The sequence below is a fragment of the Alligator mississippiensis genome, chromosome 4 (genome assembly GCF_030867095.1).
Source record: "Alligator mississippiensis isolate rAllMis1 chromosome 4, rAllMis1, whole genome shotgun sequence".
Taxonomy (NCBI): Eukaryota; Metazoa; Chordata; order Crocodylia; family Alligatoridae; genus Alligator; species Alligator mississippiensis.
In genome coordinates, this window is record NC_081827.1 from 314,978 (window position 1) to 330,768 (window position 15,791).

The window sequence follows — 15,791 nt, forward strand, 5'->3', positions numbered from 1 at the left end:
CACGTGGCGCGTGCTTCACCTCAGCTATGCACTGGAAGCCTGTGCAGGCTCTGGCGCTGCTCCGGGGCGATACCAGAGCCTGGCCTAGAGAGGAAGACTACGGGAAAATGACACAAACAAGTGCAGGAAGGCAGAAGTTGCACCCATTTCAACTGCCTTCAGGCAGCCCCAGGAGCCTGGCCCTGCCTTGCCATTGCTAATGGCCACGTGCCTTCTCCAGATTGTTTCAGGCTCAGGGAAGGTTCCCTCAGGTATGCAAATGTCTCGAGCGTATACCAAGGGTAAGTGTGTGCTACATGGCTGTCTCCTTGGCAGCTACTCTATTGCTTTTGCCCATTTTTAATGCACTCAGACAACCCGCATGCTTTTCTCAAGGCAGCTGTGCACTGCCCTGGGCAGACATCTTTCCCAAGCTGCACAGTGAACCCACCAGCTCTTGCACACACAGAGTCAGGAGACTGGGGTCCTGTTTTGCCCTAAGAGCACTAACTGGATGCTGCTTCTAGCTGACTTTCCCCAGACCATCGCTGCATTTCAAGCCACTCCTATCATGTTTTTAGATGAGAGGCATCGTGGATGGGCAAGCACTAGGAGCCATGAGTCCTCCTTTCCGGTCTGTCTGTGTCGCAGCTGGCTGCATCCACACTGCAGGCGCAGACAGGCCAGCGCAGAGCACAGAGGCTGGGAGCAAAGGACAGGGCGCTTCAAACCCTGTCCCATGCTACAGCCACACAACACTCACCACAAGCTACAGGTGACGAGCGGGGCAGACAAGGGCACTGCTGAAGCCCTGCCACTGAGGATCCCAGGCTGCGGACCTGACCCACACTTCAGAGGAAGATGAAATACAACATGACCTGGCAAGACCTCACAACTGGGGACTGCTGGACCCAGGGTGCTTCTGCAAGACCCCCAGCTACCGTTCTGTGAGGTTCCTTGAGACTGACAGGAGCTGCAACCATCCATCCCCCAGCCTCACCAACATCCAGCACTTCAGAGGAAGATGAAGAAACCCAGCAAAAGCCATAACAAACATTGGTGGGAAAGAAATTAGTTCTGGGTCCTCCAGGGGCCCTGCAGCACGGATCCACTAGATATCTCCTGCACGACCCCACGGGACAGCAGCAGCAGCCTGGCTAGAGCAGGGTGGGCAGGGTACCCACACCTCCTGCAGTGCCTCGCCCCCTTGCACCTCCCTTCTGCTACAGTGAACTTGCCTGTAACCCTGGTCTCCATTCCCCTAACAAGCGGCTCGCCCTTGTTCCAGTTTACGTTGTTCCCTCCTGAATCCTGGCAGCCAAGAGCTGGACACAATATTTTAAATGGGGTCTTACTAATGGCACTAACACGCCACCATCTCCACCAGACGGGAGCATTAGGCACCATAGCACTGCCTTTCTTGCAGAAGCATTGCACCGACAGGTTGTGGTCACCCCGCACCCAGCTCCGCGGCATGTGCCCGCAACAGCCTTCCAAGGCCTGCCAAACTGCATTCCAGCTGCAGAGCTTGCTACGCAGCTCTTCTGCCCGCCCAGCTCTGCCCTGATGTCCTGGGGCTTCACTGCTCCCACAACCTGCTTCATGAGCAGGAAGGGAGCTCTGGAGGTCATATTTGGTGCAACCCCCTGCTTGGGGCAGGGTCACTCCTATCCAGACTATCCCATACAAACGTTGTCTGACCTATTCCTCACACTACTCAACAACCCCGTTGCACCACTACAAGACCCATTGCCCAAAAAGCACAAGAGCCCCCAAACCTGCCAAAGTAGGGGGACAGGGACTATCAATGGCTCACTGCTGCAAGGGTTGTTAAAATGCACTTGAGAGGCCTGCTCATCTACACTGTATTATACAAACAAACCCCCTGAGAAGCATCTGCTTGTACCCATGGCTGCATTGCATGACCCTGCTGCTGCAAGTGAGGCGTCTCCTTTCACACCCTGATGCATCTGCTGGACACCTTTCGGTCGTACCACTGAGGCTGACAAGGAGGTGATCAAGTGTTCCTGGTCAGCCCCAGGCACCTCACAGCTAGAGAACAGAACCTGCTTTCTCTGTCTGTGGGGACTTTCCCCAATGCCTTTCCACTGAAGCTCGATGGCGGAGGTTGACAAAGTATAGCTCCCTGGCTGACACCTTGAAGGAAACGAGCTATGTGCTAGTGCAGGTGCTGACTGTATGTGCACTCAGTGGATGGGACAAACAAGAAGAGATCCTGAGTGCCAGCAGGATACCCCGGAGCAACTCCAATCTGATAAGAAACCCGTATTATCAGATACCATCAGGTGATCCCGGGACATGAATAAAGAGGTCATAACCAGTCATTGTCACAAGCTGATAGCCAATCCTAGAAATGAGAAGGGGGGGGGGGGCAGACTGAAAGGGACACCCCCTTATGCTACTGGCTCCAATAAAAACTGCACATCTTACTGACAGCATTTTACACTGGGCAAATGCAGACTGCATGTCACCTTCACTGCCTAGGAATGCACTACCATGTCTTCAATCCATCAATTAGCCACTGTGCAGAGGGTCCTGCATTTTCATAATCATACTGTATCATGTAAACATTTCCAGTAACATTTTCTCAATAATGCTTTTAAATCTGTTCTATTGTGGGATCAAATGCAGAAAAGATGCCATGGGAACATTGGTCCTGTAAACACCTCTACCTTCTCTGTCAGAGCGGAGACAAAATTAATACTGGCATTTGTAACAGATACACCCACCAGCACAGTGGCTGCACCCCTAGACTTCAGCATTAATATAGCTGTGCCTGTGACTGCTGGCTGGAGTCCGTCATAGCTTGACTGGTTTTCCATTTTGGATATAGAAATTATTTCCATTTTGGATATAGAAATGATATGCAAAAGGGCAAATGCAGTGTACATCTTTAAGAAAGGGAAGAAGGACAATGCCTGACCTCAATAAGTAAGTAAGATCATGGAGAAGGTCCTCAAGGAATCTACTGTGAAGCACTCAGAGGAGAACATGGTGATCAGGAACAGCCAGCACAGACTCACCAAGAGCAAGTCATAACTGATCAACCTGATTTCCTTGTATAACAGAGTGAAAGGCTCTGTGGATGGAGGGAGAGCAGTGGATGTGATATACCTTGACTTCAGCAAGGCTTTTGACACACTCTCCCATGGCATTCTCATTACCCAGCAAAGGAAACACAGACTAGACAAAACTACTGTAAAGTCAATACATAACTCGTTGGATCATCGTGCTCAATGTGTAATCATCAATGGCTCAGCATCTAGTTGGGAGGAGGTGTCAAATGGGGCTTCCCAGGGGTCTGTTCTGGTCTGGTATTGTTTACTATCTTCATTAATGATTTGGACAATGGGACTGAGAGTACACTTAGCAAATTAGACTGGAAAAATAGTCTGCAATCAACCAGATTAAATTTAGCAAGGAGAAGTGTGAAGTTCTGCATGTGGGATGGAATAAGTGCATGCACAAATACAGACTGGGGAATGACTGGTCAGGCTGAAGTACTGCAGAGAAGGATCTGGGGATTGCAGTAGACCATAAGCTAAATATGAGCCTATAGCCTGTTCTTATTGCAAAAAAAGGCCAACAGCATCCTGGGTGGTATGAACAGGAGTGTCACTTGCAAATCAAGGGAAGTGGTTCTTTTGCTGTAGACAGCACTGGTGAGGCCTCCCCTGGAGCCCTGTGCCCAGTTTTAGGCCCTGCACTTCAAGAAGGATGTGAACAGATTGGAAAGAGTCCACTGCAGAGCAACAGAAATGATTAGAGGCCTGGGAAACAAGACTGATGAGGAAAAGCTGGGAGAGCTTGGGTTATTTAGTCTGGAGAAGAGAAGCTTGAGGGGGGATTTGATAACAGGCTTCAAATACCTGAAGAGCAGTTATAGAGAGGATGGAGTATGAAAGCTCTCAGTAACCGGCTCTGCCCGTCTGTTTTAGGTATGAGACCCAGGCTAAGCACGTGACTTGGGTTGGACAAAGTCACTTAGGGCCATCACTTCAGTGCCTCCATGTAGGCACTTGCAATACCCACAACTCTGGTGCATGTCCCAGGAAGGTGTTTCCCACAGCTGGGGCTGAAGTGAATGGAGAGAGTCATCATCTTCAAAGGGCTATTCCAGGTTAGGCACCTAGCACCCAGGCCTCCCTCCCTCCTGGCAGAGTGCTCTAACCACTAGGATTGAGGCAAAGGGTGAACACCATCACCCCTGGCGTTGGGCGCTGCACAGTGCCCTGAACTTAGTGCTGTCCGTGCGAGTTAGGTGTTCTCTAGGGATGCTGGGCCCCCAGGTCTCAGACAGAGCTTTAGTGCCTCTCTGGTACCACTGAGCTGCAATGAAGCTTTGCAGTTTGCTTCTGGGCATGTGGCAGCCCTAGGTAAGGCAGCAGGGGCCTCAGCAATGCAAAATAGACGATGGACTGAGGCTTCTGAGTTGTGCAGCTGCTAGAGAAGGGCCACACTGAGCTCAGGTGCCTATGGTCCACCTCAGACTTGCTCAGGTGCCTCCAAGACCAATCTGGATTTTTACCTTAGGCCTTGCCATGCTGAGTGGAGCCCAGGCTATGTCTGGCAGAGCAGGAACAGAAGCCAGCTATCTTGTAGCATCCCCTGATGCTCTCACAGGAGCCTCCTACTGACACGGACAGGAAAGAGGTGCAAAATGGGGGCACTGAGTAGAAATAACAAGCAAAATACACAGAGTGGATACAGAGGGAAACAGACAGAAATCACTACAAACTGGGAACAAGTATAGATATCTGATAAGGGAAGCAAAAGACCTCAGGGAGGGTGCCAGGGCTAAGGACAATAAGCCAGCGATTTTAAGCTTATTACCAACAGAGGAAGTCTTGGCAACTGAATCTGCCCATCACTAAGCAGAGATAAGCAAATAGTTAACAAGAATTCAGAAAAGCGGAAGGGGGGCAAGAAATACTTCTCTTTTATTTTTGGAAAGGAAAAGGATGACATACTTGCATCAAATGAGGATTATGAAGTATTCTCCAGCTCATTAGTAACTCAGGAGGGTATCAGACAATGGCTACTGGGGAGAAACATTTTAAGATTAACAGGACTAAATAACTTTTACCCAAGAGTCCTAAAAGAGTTGGCCAAGGATATTTTTGGCTTGCTGATTGTAATGTTTAATAAATCTTGGAGTCCCAAGGAAACTCCAGAAGACTAGAAAAGCACTGAGGTTCTGCCAATACCAAAAAAGGGCAAGTGGGATGATTTTGGTAATTACAGGGCTGGTCGACAGGGACATCAATCATAGGCAAATAACAGAAAAGCTGGTGCCGGAGGATGAAGTGCAGGCATCAGCCCAAAGGAAAGCCGATTTTACCTGAAAGAGGCTGTTAGCAATAAGAAAAAGCATGGAGAGATGACTCAAGTATGAAGCTGACATCCCCATGATGTGAGCTGGGAAGCTCAGCTGGGGAAGAGGATGGCAAAGAAGATTCTTCTGAGAGTCTGCCGGGTCTCTTCAGGAGGCAGGATGGCCACGAGTTTCAGACATGGTTGGGAGCTGGCGTCTATGACAGACCTGTCTCTGGGTCCTACTAACACAGACAAGTCATGGCACACTACTCCCCTCGGCAGGAACAGCCTGTCATTCTCACAGGCTTTTTGCCTGTGACCACTTCCTTTTCCTGCTTGGTCAATGAGAAACATCTGGAGCCTGTCACTTCTGCTTGCGGGCTTCTTCTGCAAGGCACACCACTGCCAGCACCCTGCATTGGCTCTGGAAAGCCAGCCCGTGCCCTCCTTTGGCCTAGATGGGGCTTTGCGCAGCAGCTCTTGCAATACCACAATGCCATTTCCAGCTGCTGTGAACTATTGCTGCCCAGGGCATTCCCACCAGAAGCAAGAGCCACCATGTCTGACAGGTGAGCATGTGCTGGTCAGTGCTGTGGCTGCACAGGCCACCTGGTGACCATCTCGCAGGACAGTCCTCCAGGCCTCTGAGTTTGTACCAGCAAATTTCTGAGGCTCTTGGCTCAAGATCCAAGTGGCTCAGCAGTGCACTGCTGTGACAATCTGCTTTAATTCCCCAAGCCCCACCATTGCTGCCATCCTTGTGTTAGGTCTGCACTGCCCTCAGGCAGTATCCTGCATGCGCTTGGCTGCAGCCGTGGGGAGGAAGGTGCTCAGCTATGCTGTGTGCCAGGGATCTCCAGCAGCCTCAGGTTCTCCTTCTCTCTGTGTGCACGACTGCTCCTGTCACCTTGGGCTGTGCTCAGCTGTATGCGGGGCCAGGCCTGTCTGGTATTTGCTTTTTTCAATTTAAAGCTACTTTTCTTTTGCACAGGGCAAAACACACGTGGCCTTTCTGCAGGCTACTGATGCTTTCTGCCCGGGTGTCCAGGGCACAGGGCAGCACGGACAGACAGCTGGTTGCTGCCGCAGCACCGGTGAGCTAGTGCAGCTGCCAGTGGCAGCCATCCCCCCTCTCCCCTACTCTTCCACATGCTCCTCCCTCGTTACCCCACAGAACAGGACGGTTACTTTCACCCTCTTTAGATATTCAGAGGTTGTAGGCTTGATGCATTAATGACTTCAGATAAGGAGACAAACCAGAAGGAATAACACGTAAGCATCTAGCTCCTAAAAGAAGAGATGTAGGCAGATTTCAGCTCTTCGCTGAATCAGAGCAATGTTATTATGCTGCTTTATAACTTGATGATATGCCCACACCTTGACATGAAGTTCTGGTCCCTCTCCCCCCATCACCCAGCTCCGACCTCCAAAACATAACGAGGAAAGGTGCAGAGAAATGTAACAAGGATGAACAGAGGCACAGAGAGGACGTAGTCTTTCTAGACTTTAAGAAGGCCTTTGACACTCTCACCCCATTCTTATCAATAAATTAAGTGACTGCGGCATTGATGCCTGCACAGTTGGATGGGTAAAAAACTGGCTGATGGGGCGCACCCAGACAGTAGTGGTGGATGGGTTGTACTCAACCTGGCGAGATGTGAGCAGTGGGGTCCCCCAGGGCTTGGTCCCTGGGCCTGCACTGTTCAACATCTTCATCAGCAACTTGGATGAGGGGGTAGAAAGCACGCTGTACAAGTTTGCTGATGACACTAAGATGTGGGGCGAGGTGGACACACTTGAAGGGAGAGAGAGGCTGCAATTAGATGTACACAGACTACAGAAGTGGGCAGATGAGAATAGGATGGGGTTCAACGCAGACAAATGCAGGGTGCTGCACCTGGGGAGAAGGAATCCACAGCACACATACAGGCAGGGGAGTTCCCTTCTTGAAAGCACAGAGGGGGAAAGGGATCTTGGAGTCATTATTGACTCCAAGATGAACATGAGCTGGCAATGCCAGACCGCAGCCAGCAAGGCCAGCCAGACCCTTTCATGCATCCAAAGGTGCATCTCAAGCCGGTCCAGAGAAGTGATCCTCCCCCTCTATGTGACTTTGGTCAGGCCACAGGTGGAGTACTGCGTCCAGGTCTGGGCACCGCACTTCAAAAGGGAGGTGGACAGCATGGAGAGGGTTCAGAGGAGGCCACCCGCCTGGTGAGAGGGCAGCAGGACAGGCCCTACGAGGAGAGGCTGAGGGACTTGAACCTGTTCAGCCTCAGCAAGAGGAGGCTGAGGGAGGACCTGGGGGCTGCCTACAAACTCATCAGCGGAGATCAACAGCAAATAGGCAGGGCCCTTTTTTCCCCAGCACCGCCTGGGGTGACGAGGAACAATGGCAATAAGCTGATGGAGAATAGGTTTGGGTTGGAGATCAGAAGGCAATATTTTAACAGTTAGGGTGGCCAAAATCTGGAACCAACTTCCCAGGGAGGTGGTCCTCGCCCCTACTTTGGGCAAATTCAAGAGGAGGTTGGATGATCATCTGTCTGGGGTCTTGTGAACCCAGCATTCATTCCTGCCCGTGGCAGGGTGTCAGGTTAGATGATCTGTTCAGGCCCCTCCTGACCCTAGCTACTAGGAAACTATGAAACTATGAGAGGCTTCTGCATGAGGACAGGCTAAATAGGCTAGAACTTTTCAGTTGAGAGAAAAGATGACTGAGTGGGGGTGTAGCAGAGGTCTACAAAAGCATGAGTGGCATGGAACAAGTTAATAGGGATTTGCTATTTACAGTCACCCTGAACTAGAGCTAAGGGACATACAATGAAATTACCAGGATGCAGGTTTAAAGCAAACAAAAGGGATTTCTTCTAATACATCATGCAATTAACTTTTAGAATTCATTGCTGCAAGATGTTATAGAGGCTACCAATGTAACCAGGCTCAAAGGGCACTGGACACATTCATGCAGGGCAGGTACATTGGCAGGTATTACACATGATCATTAGGGATGAATCTTCCAAATTATGACTTCCTGGGTCTCTGATCCTGGAAGTGGTAAGAGAAAAGGGGCAGGAGCCAGAACAGTCCAGTTAGGTCCTGCATATGCTCTGTCCCTGTGAGATAGGGGATACTGGTCTACAAGGACCTGTGGTCTGTTATGTTTTGAGCTGCCAAGCCCCCTGGCTGGCCTCCAAAGCTGAAAATACTCTTGTATTCTGGGCCTGGATGTGGCCTCAGGTCTTGTTCCAAAGCAGAACCCTTGCTTGTGTTCACTCCAGTCCCTGGGATCTACACCCCTCCTTCGCTTGTGGGGCCAGCTGTGATCTTAACGGTATTTATCTGTTGCTGTGCTGCTGCATCACTCTGCTGTCTGAGTTGAGCTCTGCTCATTCAAATGGCTCCTTTGACAAAACCATGTGCCAAACCACAGCCAGGCATTTTGATGCCCAGTGCAGGTTGTGCACTGGGCACCCCCACGCGCTATTATGGAACATCACTTCCATTTGACTTGGTGCTGCCCATGCAAGGGTCCCCAGTGCTGGTGCTCTTGCTATGGTACTGCACACACTGCCTACTGAGCCTCCTTGCACAGGATGTGATGTCTTCCACCATTTTTGGTGCAAAGCTGGTCTCTGACATGAGATCACCCTTGTAGTCCATACCAGTGCCTTGGTGTGCATGCTTGACTAGACATGCTTTTAGTCCTTTCTCTGCTTGTTGCCTTTTTTATTTGGTAAGCAGCTTTTGCTAGCTGTATAGATATATCTCCTAATAGATAAAACCATTTCTTGCAATAACTTTGGTTTGACCTTATCAAATTTGCTCAGTCTCCAACGGGTTTGCTAATGTAGCGAAAGCTGTACGGCTTTCTGGAGATGCAGCATATACTGGTAAAGGTGTTCCTCTGATGGTCTAATTTAAACCAATGTACTCAATGGAATAAGCCACTGCAGCAGATGCCTCTTTGCTGCTACTGCTGTTTTAGTGGAGGGGTGATTCTTTTCACATGACCAAGAGAAGCCACTATAACTTTTTAATGCAGACCAGACCACAGTCCATTAGTTTAATTGCTCAAGTTCACATGACACATGTCTTTAGCATAATGGCCAGCGGACTCACTTGGCACCTGGTTCCTCATTGAGAAAACTTGCCTTTCCTGTGTGACCCACTGGCAGGGACCATGGTACTCCTGATGCTTCAGTGACTAACTAGCACTCTTCAGTTGTCATCTTGGCCCCCCTGTAAGGTGTACTGTAGACCTTTTCATCCCATCCAGGAAGAGCACACACAGACTGCTGAAACTTCCTTAGCCTGACGAAGGGTTTTTGAACCCGAAAGCTTGTTTAATAACTTTTCTCCAACTATCTGGGTTGGTCTAATAAAAGATATCAAATTCACCCAAGGAACCTTGTCTGCCTGTAAACCTCAGTGCTTTTTGGATGTCTCTAAAAAGTTAATTCACTAAAAACATCAGTTTGATGTGCAGCCCTGACCAAAGAAGCCAATAAAACATCAATGTGAGAACAGCAGGAGGTTTCAAGTGAAGTTACACAGATGTCTGATCTAAGTCTGAAGGTCTTATTCATTATGTGGATATGGGAATAGAGAGCTGCAGATGACACAAAGGGCTTGTAAACTCTTGGGAGGCCAGGATTAGAATTTAAAAGGATCCTGATAAACTTGAGACCTGGGCTACAGAGAACCTGGTGAAAGACAAGGTGCTGTACATAAGGGAGAAAAACCCCAAACAAATTCACAGCTACAGAAGAGGGATAACTGGCTAGGCTGTCGCACTGCTGAGAAGGATCTGGGGGTTACAGCCCACCACAAATAATACAAGGGGGTTTCAGAAACTAACAGCAAGTTCCCAATAAAACCACCGTGTGCGCATCGGTCATTCCCTGGCCTGCACCACTTCTCGCGGTAGTTGTAAACGATGGTATGTGTGATGGTGCTGCCACTGGTGTTCCCTGATGCTGGGCAGTTTCTCACTTTGTCGCAGGCTTGCAGCATGGGCAGCCATTTTACTGGTGGTTTCCGAAACACCTTTGTAGACTCATAGAAAAGTTGGGCTGAAAGGGGCCTCACAAGGTCACATCTAGCTCAATGCCTTTCTGAGGCAGCATTGTCCCTGACTAGACCAGCCCAGACTAGGTTTGTCCGACCTACTTTTAAAGACTCAAGGACAGTGATTCCTCAGCCTCTCTGGGTAGCGTGTTCAATGCTCGGCCACCATCATGGTGAAAAAGTTCTTCCTTATATCCAATTTCAATTTCCCTTGCTGTAATTTCAGATCGTTGGTTGTTATACTTTCCCTTGAAGCCAGAGAGAAGAGGGAGGACAACTGCTCTTCACTGCCAAAGAGGGCAGAAGACGAAGCAATGGGTTTAAATTGCAGAAGAACAGATTAAATCTCAGGAACAAGCTTCCTGTTGCAATGGACATGTGGGTTCGGGAAGTGGGGGAATCTCTTCCTCTGGTGGGTCCAAGGAAAGGCTGCTCAGAAACAGTGCATCCTGCATCTGAGCAGGGGCTGGACTAGATGATGCTCCAGGTCCTCCCAGCCCAGGACTGTGGGAGATACTGACCCGTGTATCCCAGCCACGCAGCACGGACCGGGATTACTAACACCTGGTCCCTCAGTCACATGGCAGGGGCCAGGCTATGCACAAGGAAGAAAACCAAACTCACAGATACTCTCTCTTTTCTGCTGCCTTGCTCCACAGTTTTCTTTTTACTCACAACAACCCCTTCCTTTCCCCCTTTCCAACGCTGCGCAGCCCAAGAAGCTGCTCAGATAGAGGCTTCTCCAACGGCAGAGACAATTCCAGAGACAAAGCAGAGAGCTGGCACAAAGTGACCTTACCCGCAGCGGGTTCTTACCCGCGGCCCCCACTCAACATCACTTTGCTTTTGCACCATACTCCTTTGCCTTGGCCTGGGTCCTGCTCACAAGTCACCTGTGAGCTCCCAGGAGCAGGGGCTGTGTGCTCATATGGAATCGGTGGTGAGTGTCCCCTACCAGTCTGCACAGCCCTCAGAGGATAGGACCTGGCATGGCCCAGGACACAGGTGCAGCTGTGCAGTGCCATGGGCTGCCCCAGTTACACCTCCCCTTACACTACTGGCATGGCAGTATGGCTTTGGCTCTTTAGCTCAAGCTGTATAGGTCCTGCATTGTCCCTGGATCAGTCCTGCCTGTGTCAGCTGAGGAGGCGGTCATCAGATCAGCTCACGGGGCTCCAGCCCTGGCAGTAATACAAATGCACAGGAATGAACTGTTGCCTTGGTTTGCTGGCACAGAAAAGGAAGAAACATTTCCACCCTCAGCAGGACTGCGAGCTCTTGGTCATTAATATTTATCCAGCCTCAGTCGCAGGCAGCTTAGAAGGGCAGAACACGCCTGGAGCTCTGAAGCGTCACAGCAGCTGCCTCCTGGAGCTCCCCCTCTCCCTCCGTAAGCCCAGACCATCCTCCCGTTTGCCTTACCTACGGACTTGGTCCGTGGAATTCCTTTGCGTAGCGAGACGTGGGGTTTCTCCGCCCCAGTGTGGACCCCCGAATGCGCTGCCATCCCCTGGCGCTCGAATAGTGACTGTGACAGAAACAGACATAGAGGAAACGTCACTCCCGGGCCCGAGGGCACCCAGAGTGGAAGCGTCGCGCTGTGGAGCCCCTGGTTCTAGCCCGTGGGGCAGAGGAGCAGGGCCCTGAGGCCAAGCCTGATCACTGGTCACACCGAGCATTGCAGAACAGGGGCATGGCCCAGCACCACCGTGCAGTTAGAGCCCTCTGGGCACTATCGTGTAGGCAAAAGAAACCAAAAAGATGGGCCAGGAGGGTGGCACCCCTTTCCTCCCAGCTGCTCTGAGGTCATGGACTTGGCTGGCAGCAGCCCCAGGTCCCGGAGGCCTCCAAAGGAGCATGCTGTCTGGCCACTGGCAATCACAGAGCCTCAGCGGACCCCTTCCCTTGCCCTCAGCACCTCCCCAGGGATTCTGCTGCTTTGGGCATCTTGGAATATGACAGCTAGACTGTCACTGTCCCAGCCTTGCCTCCCTCCGTGGGTCACAGCCAGCGTCGCCCATTGGGTTTCCATGTCTCTACATTGACCTGTTCTCCCACTCGCTCTGCTTCCGCATGGCTTCCCAGACTCCCTCCCTACCTTCCTCCATGGCCTGTGCCTCCTAGCTGCTTGCAGCCCCACAGCTGGGAGCTTGCCCTAGCACTCTGGGCCCTTGCTGGAGCTGGGTAAGTAGAAGTCCTTGTCCCTCCCGCCACGGGAAGCCCTCATGGCTCACACTGATCTCTGCTGGCGTGATGCGCCGGCTTGTCGGTCGTTGCTTCACAGTGGCCGCCCTGGAATCCGCTTCCACAATGTCGGCTCTCAGAGAGGGCTCAGCTGCTGCCAAGATTTCATCCAGTTTCTCTGAAAATGCAGGAATAAAACTGCACCGGTGAGTAAGGGCCCTTCCACCATGGCACTGGGGCAGGACAGTGTCTGTGGCATGGTGGGGAGAGTGGGCACTTCCATTCATGGTGAAAGGAGAACAGGTGTGTTAGCACCTGCAGCTTGGGGAAGCTGCAGGTCCACCCCTGTGAGCATGGGTTCCTCCAGCAGCCCAGTGCAGTCCACCCTGCTGTCACCAAGCAGGAGCCCAAGGGTACTCTGGTCAGGAGGCCCCACTGCTACTGCCCTGCCCCACAGCACTGCCACCCCCCACATGGCAGGGACTGGGTCTGGGTTGCTGCCTTTCAAACTTGGGGACCCTTCAAAGTCTCGCCTCATTTACAACTGCAGCTGGGACTCTGCTTTTCCACGCAAGGCTTTGATGAAGTTTCTTTCTTTAAGCTACTGGTGAGGAGTCCTGCCTAGGCAGTTCTTTGGGCTGTGGCACTGAGAAGCTCCAACAGTCTGGGTGGGATCTCAAATGTCCTGGGCTCCTTCCCCCCCTGCTGCTGATTTCAGGCAGGCCTGTAGGTCTCTGATGTCCTAAGCCTGTAACTCAGGTAATCCAAGGACAGCATTCAGAAAACCCAGGGAGCCCCAGGTGTGCAGAAGCAATAAAGGCATCTCTCAGGCTTGAGCACAGCATGCCAGACTCCAAAACACAGGCTGCTGCTGGTCACAGCAACCCTCCCACTGAGAGTGGGCCATGTGTGGTCAGGCCAAGTGTTTTGGCGTTATAACAGGGCAAAATTAGGCACCTGGTCACAACTGAAGCCAGGAGGGTCTGTGACAGGCAAATAAACTGACTGACCCTCCACCAGCGGAGACTGCGCCTGAGTCCTGGGCAGAGACCTGAGTTCCCAGTGCACGGCACGGAGCCTCTGGGCCTCTGCTGCCAGGACGCTGCGGTGGCAGCCGCCCACCTGTTCCCGCTCTCCCTAGGCAGGCTCCGTGGCTCCGCTGCCTGACTGCCATGCAGGTCAGTCACGGGGCCAGGGACCGCGGGGCAGGGAAGTGCTGGCAGCAGTCGGGGCACTGCCCAGGCTTGGAGCCCGAGGACAGTTCCCTCCCAGCTGACAGCTCCACACAGAACCGCAGGGCCAGGCTGCGGACAGGGCAGGCCGGGGGGAAAGCACCCAGCACAGCTGGGCTCCAGCCTCGTCTCAAGTGCCGCAGGCTGGGATGCGGCTGTGGGAATTCCTCAGGGGGACAGAGACAGGACAAGGCCCTGGGCTTGGGTCCTGGAGCAGCCGGGCAACACTCTACACAAGCCAAGCAGGGTGCAGAGCCTAATCTGAGCCTGGGGACTTCCCCACCCGGCACCGTCCCTAGGGCTGGGTAACCCACATGGCGGGGACGTGGAAAGTCTAGCCACGGTTTGGCCAAAAACTGGGTGATGCCAAGAACACTCAGGCCATGGAGATGAAAAAAACCGATGCCTGGCAGCACGCCCCATGGGAAGGTGCTTTGTGCTGGGACCAGCTCAGCTCTTGTAGCGCTCTCAGTCCTCACTGATCTCAGACACAGCCGCGAGTCTCTCATCCCCTGCATGCCCAGCTTGGCCCCTGAGCTCTCTGTTTCTGAGTCCCCAGTAATGGACTTCACCTCAATCACCAGCTGCCATAAAGGGCGCTCTGTGCAGGGAACAGCCCTGTGGTGCTGCAGCCAGGCCCTCCCCAGGCAACTGTAGGGGGGGAAGGCAGGAGACACGGTCTGCTGGACAGAGGGTTCCTGGATGTCCCAAGGATGGGGTCTCCGCACCTTCCTGCTGAGACTGTCCAGTGAGAAAACTGCATGCCAGGCAATGGCCACATGTTTCCATGCTGCTCTGTCCTGTGCTCCTGCTGCTGCCTCTGCCAGGAGGACCCTGCTCTGCCCAGGGGGGCATGGCCACCTTCCCACACACCTCCTCTGCTACCACAGCTTGCAAACTAGCCTGAATTCCTTGCCTGCTGCTGGCCTGGCCCCCTCTTGCAGAGCAGGGAGACAGGCTGGTTGGTCCCTCACGTCAGGGGATGCTCCTCATGCTTCCCTGCACTGCAGCAGAAGCAGCTTTGCCCTAGTAGGACTTGAACCGGACCACAGTGCCAGGAGAGTGGAGGGCCCATGAAGTCCTCCCACTCCAGCCTGAGTCTGGTGCAGAGACCTTCCAGCAGGAGCAGGCTCCACAATGCACCAAGGCACAACCTCCTAAGGCAGGATCAGGGCTCCCTGCTCTATCTAGGTTCCTGGCTGGACACTCAGAGCTGCCAGGGGCAGGCCTCTTGGAGGCAGGATGATTCCTCACCTTCTGCCCTGCTGGGGACTGACAGGCATTGGCCCTGAGGCTTTTTAATGATCACGTTGGCATCTACAGAGACTGTCCTGCCTCTTAGACAGGGACGGTCCTCCTTTCCAGTCCAGTCTCTCTGTGCCACAGTGCCCAGGGAGGCGAGGCTGTAGCACATGCAGGTGCACCTGAGCTAGCACCGACTGATAGCCAGGGCCGGGGCAGCAATGAATCCACGGCAGCACAAGCTTCAGTGGGATCAGGACACACTCGACAGTGGAGGCCCATGCTGCCACCACTTCACTGGCGCCAGTGCCCCACGGCGCTAGTTCAGGGCTAGCTCAGATAAGTCTCTCATGCTGCAACCACCCCTGCACCCTGACTGCAGTATGGCACAGGGCCTCCCACACAGGACAGTGCTGGTGTTTGCTTCCAGGTGGAAGCCGGGCAGGGAAGGATCAGGCTTGGGGGTCTAGGAGTGTCTGCCACTGGTCATTGCACCACTGGCACGTGGGCACTTTGCAAGTCCGGCATGCAGGGATGCGGCTCTGTGGTCGAGTCTTAGATGGGAAACATAGCCCTCATTCAGGGAGCTGGGGGGTGAACTAAGCCCTGGGGATGGGGGGCAGTGGCCCTGGGTTTCCCTGGGGCGAGGCTCAGGGAGGATGTGCTGGCTTTGGTGGGGATGGGAGAAGCCCCCGGATGTGCGATTTCACTCACCCCCTTTTCTCCTCCGCATCGAGGCTTGGAATC

At 52.7% G+C, this 15,791-nt stretch overlaps 1 protein-coding gene across 4 annotated transcripts in view; it reads right to left on the reverse strand.

Moving 5' to 3' along the window:
* SHANK3 (SH3 and multiple ankyrin repeat domains 3) overlaps positions 1-15,791 on the reverse strand; it is a 534,820-nt gene that overhangs the window by 40,156 nt on the left and 478,873 nt on the right. For 3 of the 4 annotated variants that reach the window (XM_059725575.1, XM_059725577.1, XM_059725578.1), the window contains 3 exons: positions 15,759-15,782; positions 12,621-12,748; positions 11,809-11,914 (listed from right to left, as the gene is read on the reverse strand). In XM_059725575.1, the coding sequence (XP_059581558.1) occupies positions 11,809-11,914; positions 12,621-12,748; positions 15,759-15,782 (258 nt within the window). The remainder of the gene's footprint in view (positions 1-11,808; positions 11,915-12,620; positions 12,749-15,758; positions 15,783-15,791) is intronic. The other variant, XM_059725576.1, reaches the window with a different exon arrangement.